Raw genomic sequence first — 12,240 nt, forward strand, 5'->3', positions numbered from 1 at the left:
AAACAATTCGCGAATATGTGCGCACACGTATGCGAATTTGTTTGCAATGTCATGAATTTTATTGCATACCTTGTCGCATACCTTTCAGTAAAATTCCTAATGAACGGGGGAGTTGTACCAGCTATTCTGGAATCTAGACGTACTGTTAGATATAAATAGGGTCTGACTAATAAACCTTCGCGCGCACGCTGTTCCTCGTGCAATCGTTACTACTAGTACTGTCGAGCGCGAACTTGGTACTTGCGCAAGTTTGAAACTTGCGCGCGCAAATTTCAAAGTATGCGACAAGGTATGCAATAAAATTCACGACATTGCAAACAAATTCGAATACGTGTGCGCACATATTCGCGAATTGTTTCACGACATTGCATACGTGTGCGCACACATTTGCGATAAATTTCGCGACATCGCATTCGTATGCGCACACGTTCGCGATAAATTTCGCGACATCGCATACGTATGCGCACACGTTTGCGATATGCGATGTCCCTTCAGGGCCACCATAGTTAACCAATGTCATGCACGCAGCAGCTCACTGAGCGCTAAGTTCCGCCCAGTCATGAACGCACAATACTAGTGCACTAACACTACTGCAATACAAATTGTACTGACAATGGGTCCACACAAATATGTAAAGTGTAACGCAATATTCGTGACTGCATTTCTTTCTTCAGTAGGTGGGCGGAGCCATTCATGAATAATTCAGTAGTTTCAATGGAATCACTGCAACACATAATAAGTTTCGGACTCCGTTTTTCTCCCTTAAATTTAGACAATCCAAACGATTATCAGAAAAAAATAGGCATCGATGGATTTGAACCAACGCGATCTTTGGATCAATAGTTCATGTCACTACCTATTAGACTACTAGGACACGCTTGACGATACTGAGACGGTACTAAAATTGCTTTAATGTAACTGGTTCAACTAAGTAATAGCATTGGTGTTTACGTGACTGTTCTATTCTCATGAATAAACATAACTTTTCATGTAATTGCTTCACCCGCCTACAGAAGGAAAACAAAATTAGCTGATGGCATATTGGCCAGAATATAAACAATTATATTTGACTAACTAAGAGAATCAGCCAACTAGATGAATTTGACGATTCGTTTGCTAACTGAGGCTTAAATGCCGACTGAACCATTTTGGGGGCATGTCATCCCTCAAATGAAACTATTCTCATGTTTTCTGTACAGCTTTTGGATATTCCATAAAGGCCTCACTGCCCTTTTCCTTGTTGTCTTTGGAAACTGTTTACTTTTATCATCGGGTTTTATCCTCCTTTTATGGCAAACGAAACAAACAACGAAAGTAGAAATGTTATTCTAAAATGTCATGAACGGGAAACTTTCTGTGTGTTCAACACCAAATCAGTCAGTGGACTGTTGTTTAAGACAGCGGGGGTAAAACAAAGGAGGGAGACATAGACATTAGTATGTACTTCCCAAAGTGGAGTGGTGTGGTACTACAGCACGCACATCATTCAGAGTGATTGTCCGCCATCACAAGTGAAGTCAACTTTTCCAAATGGATGTCACAACGAGCACGGTTGTTACCGAGGGGGTTACGTTAGACCCCACGGAGAGTTCAACATTCGAATTCAGTGACTACACCCAGAGGGTCATCGTAGCCACTATGTTCCTTGCCATAGCCTTTAATCTTTATTCCGATTTCTTATAAAGATCTTGTAAAATGTTTGTTTTAAGTTTTAATTTTAAGCTTTAAGTTTACTTTAATATTTCATGGTAATTTAGCTAAATTTGTTTATGGGAAGCATTCTTTTTCACACTTTGGTCCAATTTTGACATCTTGGATGGTGAAGATTAGCTGACAAAGGTGCTAGCTGGTGCATTTTGGAGATATGCTTAAAAGTACTTAAAGTACTAAATTAAATAAATATATTGGTTTTGGAGAACTTTCTGGCAGGTCTCAAGATAATACATATTTTTCTTTTCGTAGCTATTACGCTAAAATTTCACAAAGTAGTATGTCTTTAAACATGTACATGTACAACTTTCCGTATAACTTGATGGTGTCAAACTGTATCGCTGAGTTTAAGTTATTTTCCAACAGACATCAATTGACATGTACCTAAAAGTACAGTTTTTATATTAATTGTATGATAAAGCTTTATATAGTAGCCTCATCTCAAATGGACCACCACAGCTTGCATATTTTCGAATAATTCTGAATATGTCATATTTCACAAACGGTTACCTAGTGGCATCTTCTTTAAGAGTGTTATATTGTTATAAGTCTCTTCTTTTTAAAAAAGATGAACTTTCAGTTTCTTGTTCATCTGTATTAACTCCGTTATTTATCAACAAAATTTGCTCCAAATTGGCGTCTATAAATGACATTGTAAAAAGAAAAACAAATCTATTAAAAAATAATCTTTTTTGATGTGCAAAGAGAAATATCAAATGGTTAGATACGCCCATTCTGCTTGTATGGATTTTAAAAAAAAGTAATACAAAAACACGTTCCAGTGATTTCAAGGAAGTGTTTGCTTAAAGATTAAAACGTGTCAAAGCATTTATAAAGTGTTAAAGGCTTAAAACACATATAAATGTTTATAACCTAAACACATAGTTTACTTGTAAACACAAGTACATTCAGAAAATATTAAAGCAGTATCAGTATACATCTTGATATATATTTATGTAAAAAGGCATAGTGTTTATTGAAACAAAGTGTTTATTTATAAACATGTGTTCAGTGTTTTTTCATAAATATGTCCACGTGTTTAAAAAGACTTACAGATATAAGTTTATATTTGTGCTCAGAAGTTGGACACATGGTTTTACAGTGTATATAGGCTTCGCACTGCCTTCTTCCTTGTTGTCTTTGGAAACTATTCTTTCTCTTTCGGAAAACTCATTTCTGTGTGTCAACACGATATCAATCAGTGTTCTTTTGTTCTTAGTTTGCAGAGGTAAACCAATAAAGGGACAGTATTAAAAGTATATACTTCCCAAAGTTGAGTGGTGTGGTACCAAAGCACGCAAATCGTTCGGAGTGAATGATCGTCATCACAAGTGAAGTCAACTTTTCCAAATGGATGTCACAACGAGCACTGCTGAGGGGGTTACGTTGGACCCCACGGAGAGTTCAACATTCGAATTCAGTGACTACACCCAGAGGGTCATCGTAGCCACTCTTTTCCTTGTCATAGCTTTGCTGAGAATCTTTGGTAACACGCTTGTGATACTGGCTGTGCTTCTGTCCAAGAAAGTCCGAACGGCAACCAACGCCTTCGTGGTGAACCTGAGCGTGGCGGACTTTCTGAACTGCCTGGTCATCCCGTGGAATGCCGTGGCTTTGCTGGGCCGGGAGGGTCTACCGGTCGGTGTTTGGGTCTGTAGCATCACTGCTATTGTTCAAAGCGTCACGGTCGCCTGTAGCGTTTACTCGCTAGTCGCCATCGCCCTGAACAGATTGCTGCTGATCACACGACATGCGACAACTTACAATAAAGTTTACACACCCAAGAAGATCATCATCTGGCTTGTTTTGATATGGCTCGTCCCGCTGTTCATCTCGTTTGGTATACCATCTTTCATAAGCACAAGTGCATTCACTTACAACCAAAAGTACCATATGTGCGCGTCAACCACTTCTCAAGCCAGCCTGCGTGCCTTCAACTTCATCGTCGCAGCCATAATATACCCCATTCTGCTGGTCATCATCATCGTTTGTTACGTACTCATCTGGAGACATTTCAAACGTCACTCTAAGAGGATGGCTACGGTCCACCAAGAAGCAAGCCAACTCACGCCCAGCAGCATCCCAACCACCTCCACTGTTAGGATTCCCCTGGCTGACATGACCGACGATGACCGAATCCAATCCCCAACCAGCCTGAGCTCTGTGCTGGCCGTCAACTCTCAGATGACACACCGACAGAACGACATCACTAAAAACATGTTCTATGTCGTATGTGCCTTCATGCTGTGCATTACTCCATGCGCTGTCGTTTTCATGTGTGGTGACAGCCCAGCCTGACCCTACCTCCTCGCTTTGTTCTTTTCAAACAGTTGTGTCAACCCCATGATTTATGCAACCAAGCACCGTGATTTTAAGACCATATTCGGTTGCATCTTGCGTCGGCAGTGGGCAGCTATCCCAGAACCTTCTGAGTCCCTGAAGTTCCTGCAACGAAACAAGCGTTGTGGAGCAACCGAGGACATATAGTCAAGCTTGATTAGCCTTGGTCAAGACGTTGTTGTCATAATTGCTAGCAGTTCGTGGGTGATTGCAAATCGCTGTGATAACGCGCTGTTGTGACACATGATCGCTTATCCAGCAACAACGACGACAACAACAACGTCTTGACTAAAAGCTGCATGTTATTCTGCGATTGATTGCGGAATAAAGAATTGCTTTACATTGAGCATCATTGTCAGCTAAGAATCTTCATACGACTATCCGTCGCAGTCGCACGCCCACTTCTCCATTTATGAAGCGAATGGACATGTATGAATTGATTTTGAAACGACCCTAGACAATTGGATTAATTTAACGAGATATACCATTTAATCACGCTATTTGAGAATTGTAATGAGGACTCTGAAAACACTGTATTTACATTTGGGAAGAACACAGTCCAACTTGCACCCAGCTGACCTGCTGTAGTCAGCTGGATGCAAGATGGACTGTTTTCTAGTCAAATCTAACATGTAGGTGTTTTACAGTGGGGTGTCCCAGATCACAGTGTAGTTTAAACACATTTCTAAACCTCGTTTTGTACCCACTTTGTAAATATGTTTAAATTCACGGATGTCTGTGACATGTTAGATTTCGAAAAGGCACGTACGAAAGCCCATTGTAGTATCGTAAAGCATAAATTGTAAACGTGAAGAAAATGACTTTTGAGTTGAAGTCAAATAACAGGCTAAGTGCACACTTTTATCGCACTTTTATTATCATTTGTCTACGAAAAACGAAAATTACAATATATATTGTTATACCTTTGTCTTGAATACTGTATTTTCATTGTCCTCGAACGATCACGTGTTAAGTTTTTAAAAAAGTCATAGCACACTGGTCTGTGGGATATTACGTACGTGATATGCCACAGGGAGTGTGCTGTGACTTTGTGCGTACGGTACGTACGCGTCTTTTTATTCTATATGGTACGAACGTGTTTCACACGTAAAACGCAGCGAACGTGCAGACGATCAACTGTTTGGAGCAAGCGACATGCATGTTAGTTGACGTCGTGTCATTATTAAGGGAATAAATGTGTGCTTCGGAGGTTTGTATCACTCTGTTTAAGACCACTTAGAGTCTGGGTGCTGATAATAACACGAGCCGGAGGCGAGGGTAATTATCAGCACCCAGACTCTAAGCGGTCTTAAACAGAGTGATAAATACCAACCGAGCACACATTTATTCCCATTCATAAATACCTTTTCGGTAAGAAAAAATATAATATTTCGGTCAAAAAATCCCGATTTTGTTCAACAAGTTTACTTCATGCTTTTTGAAACATCCCTCTAGCTAAATAATGGAGTGTTCAGCTGCCGATTAAGATGTAAACATCCCTTTTATGGAGATTGACGCGCGCGTGGCACGTTCTGTGCGATGTCGCGCAGAACGCACCTGGCGCGTTGCGTTTTGAATTTAGAACTAAAAAATTCTGACTCACTGGTAGTGTTGCGCATGCCTACGTGAGGACTGTGAGCGTTCAACCAATAAAACGGCAAGAGGCACTGGATTTTTAGGAGTCCACATTTTATGTGACACTGGAAAAGTCGTCAGTCGTACCACGAACCGTCGTAACTCAGACTTACCTTGATTTGAGAAAAAACGGTTTAAAGTTGGGCATGTTTTCAATGACTCACATTTCAAACAAGCAGATTTACAATTTAATCCATTTTATGCAGCCTCGCAGCAGAATAATCGTGGATTAATTAAATACTTATCGTTTGTGTCAACAATCCGGTTGTTGAATGTTATTTTGTTCGGAAATCAAACGTCGTTTTTGTGAAATTATCATTTGCCTGTTTTCGAACACCGCGATTGTGACGTATAAAGTTACGACAGTTCGTGGAACGAAAATGTGGCGATTTTGTCCCAGCGCGTGTGACTTATCGCTACTGCGCATGCGTGGTTTGATGTTATACGTGTACATGTATTTAATTCATGCACTGCGTTTACAAGGGGTGCCAGAATGGCTCAATTTCAATCTTCCCTGGTTGTTTTAGAGCATTATTTCCCCAATATGCACTATTCTGGAGTTGAAAGTCAAGTTATGTTCAAAGCAAGACCAATGATAACATAAAAATAACAGCTTGCCAGTTCCAATTTTACAGGTTCTCATCAATTGTGTATTTTTATTCAAGCACAAAATTGTCTTTACACACTGAAACTCTGTAGCTCAAATTCATTCATAAATTCATTCAAACATTTTTGCTACAATAATTATTAATGAATTATCAATGGCACATGTTACACTGATGCAAATTCCGATGCTTGATGAAGTGACAAACTGAAGTTAACACAATGATTTCAACCAAAGCTTGCAGATTCTGACACTGATATGGAGTGTGTGGTCTTATTGGTGCGGCAAGTGTTTGTAAAATGAAACATGATCTGCATGATAAATCAATGGCGTAGTGCCAGTGCACATCTTCATCAGATCAGCATACTTGTCTTGGGACAGCTTGGGCGGTCCCTTTGGGTATGCCTTTTTAGGACTGATTTCAAGCTGATGACCAACTTTTCTTTGCCCTTCACCGATAGCAATGGTAGAAAAGTTCACGTCAGTGTGAGAAAATTTCACCTGGATCTTACTTGGGGAGTTCTTTTCTACCTTCACAGCCATAACTTTAGTCCAATCAACTGGCTCTCCTTCCACAGTTTTGCGAACTTTCAGAATATGCATGTCTCTTGAGAGTTGTTTCCAGTCATGGATGTCTGTTGTTTGAATTTCATTAACTATGTATTGAGAAGGATTTCGGCGAGCCAGTTTGATCAGGGCAGCGAGTTGTGCAGGCAGAAAGATGTCACCAAAGTTTTTCATAGCTCTCTCTACCGTACTATGCATGGCATCGCCCTCACTTTGACCGTGATTTGTTTCAAAGTATGATATTGTCACACTTTTCATCGATTTTGAGTGTTTGACAAAGTGCATGAGCATAGCTGGCAAGACTGAGTTTTTGTTTTGGCCACGACACCCATCACAGAAAAAGGCTGCTTCATTTTTCTTTTCCCTGTCTACAACTGTTAAGTAAGAGTACAAGTTTGAAGCAATTTCATTCGATCCACGCTTCGCTAAGCCCTCGTGATGCAAATAGCAGTATCCAGTTTTGCTCGCAAGCTCATACACAGTGAAATTATAACAGGACAACCTTCGTTGGTAGAAAAGTTCACCTCTGTTAGACCTGGGCAGGTACAAGACTTGCTCCAAGTCAAATACTGATGCCACAAAAGTCTCAGGATTCAAGTGCGCCTTTTCCTTCATCTCTTCTTTAAGTTCTCGAACTTTGCATTTTTCTTGAATATGCTTTTCGTAACCGATACACATCCGCATTTTTTCTTCTTCATTTCCTTTTCTGTAGGCATCACACAACCCACACAAGTCCTTCTTGGGAGAATGGAACTTGAGTTTCATGCTTTTGAAAATCTTCGAGTAAAAACTCAAAGAAGCTTTTCTGCCATTCTTTTTGTGCTCTTCGAGGTACAATCTGTGCATCCTGTTTATGTTTAAGTCTGGTGACAAATACTGATAGCCAGTGTTCGCTCTGCAAAAGTATGATTCCATTTTAGGAAATCTGTTGATGTGTTTGTGCACTTCATCGGCTAATTGTTGGTCTAGATCTTTTCTCACCCTACCACCTCGCTTCTCTGGTTCTATCACACCCAAAGGCCTTGTTTTTTTAACCACGGTACTGACCTGTCTTTCTGACAACCCAAGCGTGTTCAGGAACATAACCTTACACACTTGTACCTTGGAGCATATTTGAAGTTCTTCATTGAGTGGAAGAAAATATTTCAATTTAATTTTCTTTCTGGGGTTTTGGCTCTGATTCTGTATTTCAAGATGGCGAGAAATCCACTGGCGTTGTAAGCTTAAGTTGCCTAAATCATAAAATGCATGCTGTATTGACTTGCGGTCTGACTCCGTTAATGTCTTGCATGACAACTTTCTTACATCACAGAATGCAGATGAACACCTTTGCTTGTTTTGTTCTTTTCTTGGCAGGACATACCTATTGGTTTTCTCAGTATAATATGACTCTCCCTGGTTTCGCTTAAATGTGACATTTTTGTTCCTTGCTTTAGTGCCAGATGGCTGAACATTAGCAGAGAACCCTGTTTCAACTCTCTCTTCTCCATCTACCACATAATCTTCGGGTTGTTTTTGTTGAGATGGATCACTTACACAGTCAATGTTCATTCCCACATCAACTGTGGTCAGCATTTCATCCTGAATCAGTGTGTTATCAGTAGCGCCAACCTCAACAAAACAGGGAGAGTTGTCAATTACAGAGGATGACATGTTATCTACGTATACAGAGAAATACTTATTGTGATTTGAACATGCATCACTTCTAATAAAATGTTCAAAGCACAATAAGCACTGACATTGAGCACATGCGGCAAAAATGTCCTGAAGGCAATGAAACTCTGAACACTGTTCAGATATGTTCATCATCTGGCTTTCCTGGTGTTCACCAGCCTCCTTTGTAGGTGTTGTTGCATTTGGGATGGCAGTGGCAGCCAGTTCAGTGGGTGTTGTTGTCTTGTTCGCGTTGAGGTCTTGGGCTGCATAGAAATTAAAATCACATCAAGGAATTCATTCACATTTGAATGAGATAGATGTAAAGGAAATATGTAGTGTGTGTGGCAAAAAAAAGGAAGCCAAGAATTGTTGAAAGCCGAGTTAAATGACTAAGTGATTTTGTTTTTACTATTCTTCCTACAAAAACTCAAAGCTAAAATTTTGAAATCATTTATCTTTTATAAGATTCGAAACCACTGTGAAACAACTTTTAAGATATTTTACTTGAACTATTCAAATATAAAAAGTGAGTGAATACTCCATTTGGTACCTACCAGTCTGAGACGGTGGACAGACTGCAGCTTCCGATGATGTCATGCTTTCTGCAAGGCACAGAAACAATCACATTAGAACCACCAACAATGCTGTGTTATTAGTACTTTGTTTTACTACAGTTTTTATAAGATAGTGCCACAAGCTGCTTTTTTTTCAATGGTGTACTTTCATGCATGTCTATCTCAGGACTGTTAAAATTTCTAGAAGGATAAGAAAATAATGTTGGATGTCAACTAGCCACGATGTGAAGATAAACCGATACGAAACAAATGAATCACTCATTCAAATATTAACATATTCAGGTGAAACTTACTATTGGTACGTGCCAAGTGTGTCTGCAACTGCATCAATGACATGTCATCCATCTCCTCTGAGTCAGTAACATTCACTTTCCCATTGCCATCAGTTTCATGGAGTGGCTCTGCAGGAAAGAAACAGAACAGGAAATCAACATAAACATAACAAATAATAGCATTTGTCCCTACTTATGAATCATTAAGAAAAGCAACTTCAGGTGTCATTTGGTATCAAGAAGGAGAAACTACATATAGATTGTCAGGCTTGACATCTGCACTCACCAGAGGACTACTCAAAGATACGCTTAGAATCCTAATTCAGCTCAAGTTCCTTTGATGGATATTTTGGTAAGAGAAAGATGTGCTATAATGTTGAAGATGTATAGGATGCTATCTCCATGTGATACTCACTTTGAGTTGATGCCAGGTGTGTCTGCAGCTGTGTAAGTGGAATGTCATCCATCTCGTCCAAGTCACTGTCACTAAGCTCTCCGATAACCTGACTGTCAGAGGAATCTGCAAAACAGTAAATCATCCTATTACAACAATGTTTAATACACATCGAGTTGTCATACTTCTTTGCCATCCTTATCACTTACACACATGCAGTATAAAAATGTACGTACCTTGCTCAGATGTAACATCCACATCACGGAAGGTCTCAGACTCATCAGATGCCTCTACAATTCAAGAACAAAATGAAAACAGAAATTCACTGAGGATGTGTGTGATTATACCAACTGAGAAGAACTTCATTTGATTAATAATGGGGTACGAACATGGGCATTTTAAAGAAAACTTTATTTTGCCATGTTCGATTCCAATTTTAGCTGTACGAGTGCTTCTTTCAAATACCTTGACTTGCTGATTCATAGGCAAGCACCTTGCCCCTCCACCAAGTTCTTCCCCACCTCATCTTCACCCGCTGATGTTGATGTAATAGTCCACGAAAATGTAACTCGCTGGATTTAACTACATTCTTTGTGTGGTCACTCCACTGGACCAAGACATCTTTTGGGGAGGTGCCTGTGACTAAATGGAAAACATTGAGAAACAAAGTTATCTTTAAATTGAAGTACAAACTGCTTTATACATCTATACTGTAAACTGGCAATGTGGTCTTACTTTGAAGAAAGGTCGTTGTTAAACAGGATGTCAATATCTGGAATTTGAAGTTGAAAATTATATTCAAAGAATGCTATTTTGAATCCATTTTTAATGATGACTCTCAGGTAATGTAACTTTTGATAGTACATGTAGCGAGGTAATGCTTTGTTTATATTACATATTTGCCAGAGGATGTAAAATGTGGGAATAGGGTAATCATTTGGAATGTCTATTTTACCAATTTGCATGGGCTATCCCCCCCCTACTGGCCCACCGATAGGCCCTACTTCAACTCACTGACCAAAGCCAGGCATTGGTCTAGCCAGAGAATATTGTTGTGTTGTTTATTATTATTAAGGCAGGACTATACTCCCAGGTGAGGTTTAGGACAGGGAACAAGAAAAACACCCCAATTATAGACAAGTAAGGGGGCATGGATGCACGTATAAACTTGAAATTTTCCTTATTAAACTGAAACAGTGACAGTGTGCCTGTTTGGGGAGGCCTACATCATGCATGCAAGACTAAAAACATGTATTGTTGTAAGCCAAGACTAAGTAGTACTCAAGTAGGCTACTAAAGCGATCGAGCTTGAGGGGATTATATTTTATTATTTAAAGGGAGGCCGAGTCCAAGAGTTCTAAAAGGATTGAGCGAAATTGCACTATTAATAATTATTATATAGGCCTTTACACAAAGCCAAGTAGGCCTACATATGAAACGTCGAATCAATGACTTGCCTAAACCATTCCAATCTTTAGCTAGGGCCTAGGCCCTAACGTTGGCTAGCTCAAGCTTACATCATGTTTTTGGGAGGGTTTTACATATATTTGCTACATAGAGATCTATAAAAGAAAAATACTCACTTCCTTTATTTGTCATGGTATCCGTGGAGGGCAAGGTGCCATTTTCAGCCATTTTAATGGCCTGAAGTTGCCTACTGAGTCAGCCCCAGCAAACTGCAAGCTGCACAGCCGTACGTACGTACGTATGCTATGTACGTACGTACAACGTGTACGTGTGCGAAGCAATGCTTTTCCTCGTTCCCAGCAGAGTCTGCCTTTGTTTAAAAAACAAGCACGCAAGTTCAAGAGTCCTGGGTACGAAAAAGCTAATTGACGTAACCAACAGAGGGCGCATAATAAAAATGACACACTACGTTTCCACATAGTGTCGTAAAAAGATACGACAGTTCGTGAAACGGTTTTTCGTAATTTCTGTGGACTGACAAAGCGGCGTAAATGTATAAGTCGGTTCGTGAAAACAGTTACATTTATATTTGCAGATTAATATTTTTTTCTGATTACCTATATTTCAAAATTACAGCTCAATTTGGTCTAAAATCGCCGTAAAATAATTCAGTTTAACATTATTAATGATAAAAATCAAAAATGTCACTTTGCCCAAAATATCAGGATACGACGGTTCGTGGTACGACTGACGAAGTGTTTAAGACCAGCTAGCCATGTCTTTATCATCCGTTTAAGACCGGCCACGTGACGAACTCTCGACCAATAGGAATGGCTAAACTGTCTGAGGTATTTATGAATGTTGTGTTAACTGCTGTTTGTTTTCGTGATTTTTACATCAAAATCTAAAGAATCCAAGACATAGGTATAACAAGACAATTGTTGACTAGTGTGATGTGGGATATGACGTTTTGAAGAGCCTCGGGGCGCATAGCACCCTCGGCTTCGCCTCGGGTGCTATGCGCCCCTGGGGTGTTCAAATCGTCATATCCCATTGATGACGGGCTTGTTCTAGCGAATA

The 12,240-nt window shown here is 39.8% G+C and overlaps 1 protein-coding gene and 1 pseudogene across 1 annotated transcript; one reads left to right on the top strand and one right to left on the bottom strand.

The window, feature by feature from the left end:
* Positions 1 to 1,530: 1,530 nt before the first annotated feature.
* On the top strand, positions 1,531 to 4,197 carry LOC119740650 (annotated as a pseudogene).
* A 2,246-nt stretch (positions 4,198 to 6,443) lies between these two features.
* On the bottom strand, positions 6,444 to 11,888 carry LOC119740651. Its single transcript, XM_038216014.1, has 8 exons — positions 11,337 to 11,888; positions 10,219 to 10,395; positions 9,990 to 10,043; positions 9,775 to 9,879; positions 9,381 to 9,488; positions 9,067 to 9,114; positions 7,381 to 8,775; positions 6,444 to 6,496 (listed from the first exon to the last, which is right to left on the bottom strand). The coding sequence occupies exons 1-8, from the start codon at positions 11,386 to 11,388 to the stop codon at positions 6,444 to 6,446; spliced, it is 1,992 nt and encodes a 663-aa protein (XP_038071942.1). The 5' UTR covers positions 11,389 to 11,888.
* Positions 11,889 to 12,240: the final 352 nt, after the last annotated feature.

Source organism: Patiria miniata, unplaced genomic scaffold (assembly GCF_015706575.1).
Source record: "Patiria miniata isolate m_02_andy unplaced genomic scaffold, ASM1570657v1 HiC_scaffold_5, whole genome shotgun sequence".
Lineage (NCBI taxonomy): Eukaryota > Metazoa > Echinodermata > Asteroidea > Valvatida > Asterinidae > Patiria > Patiria miniata.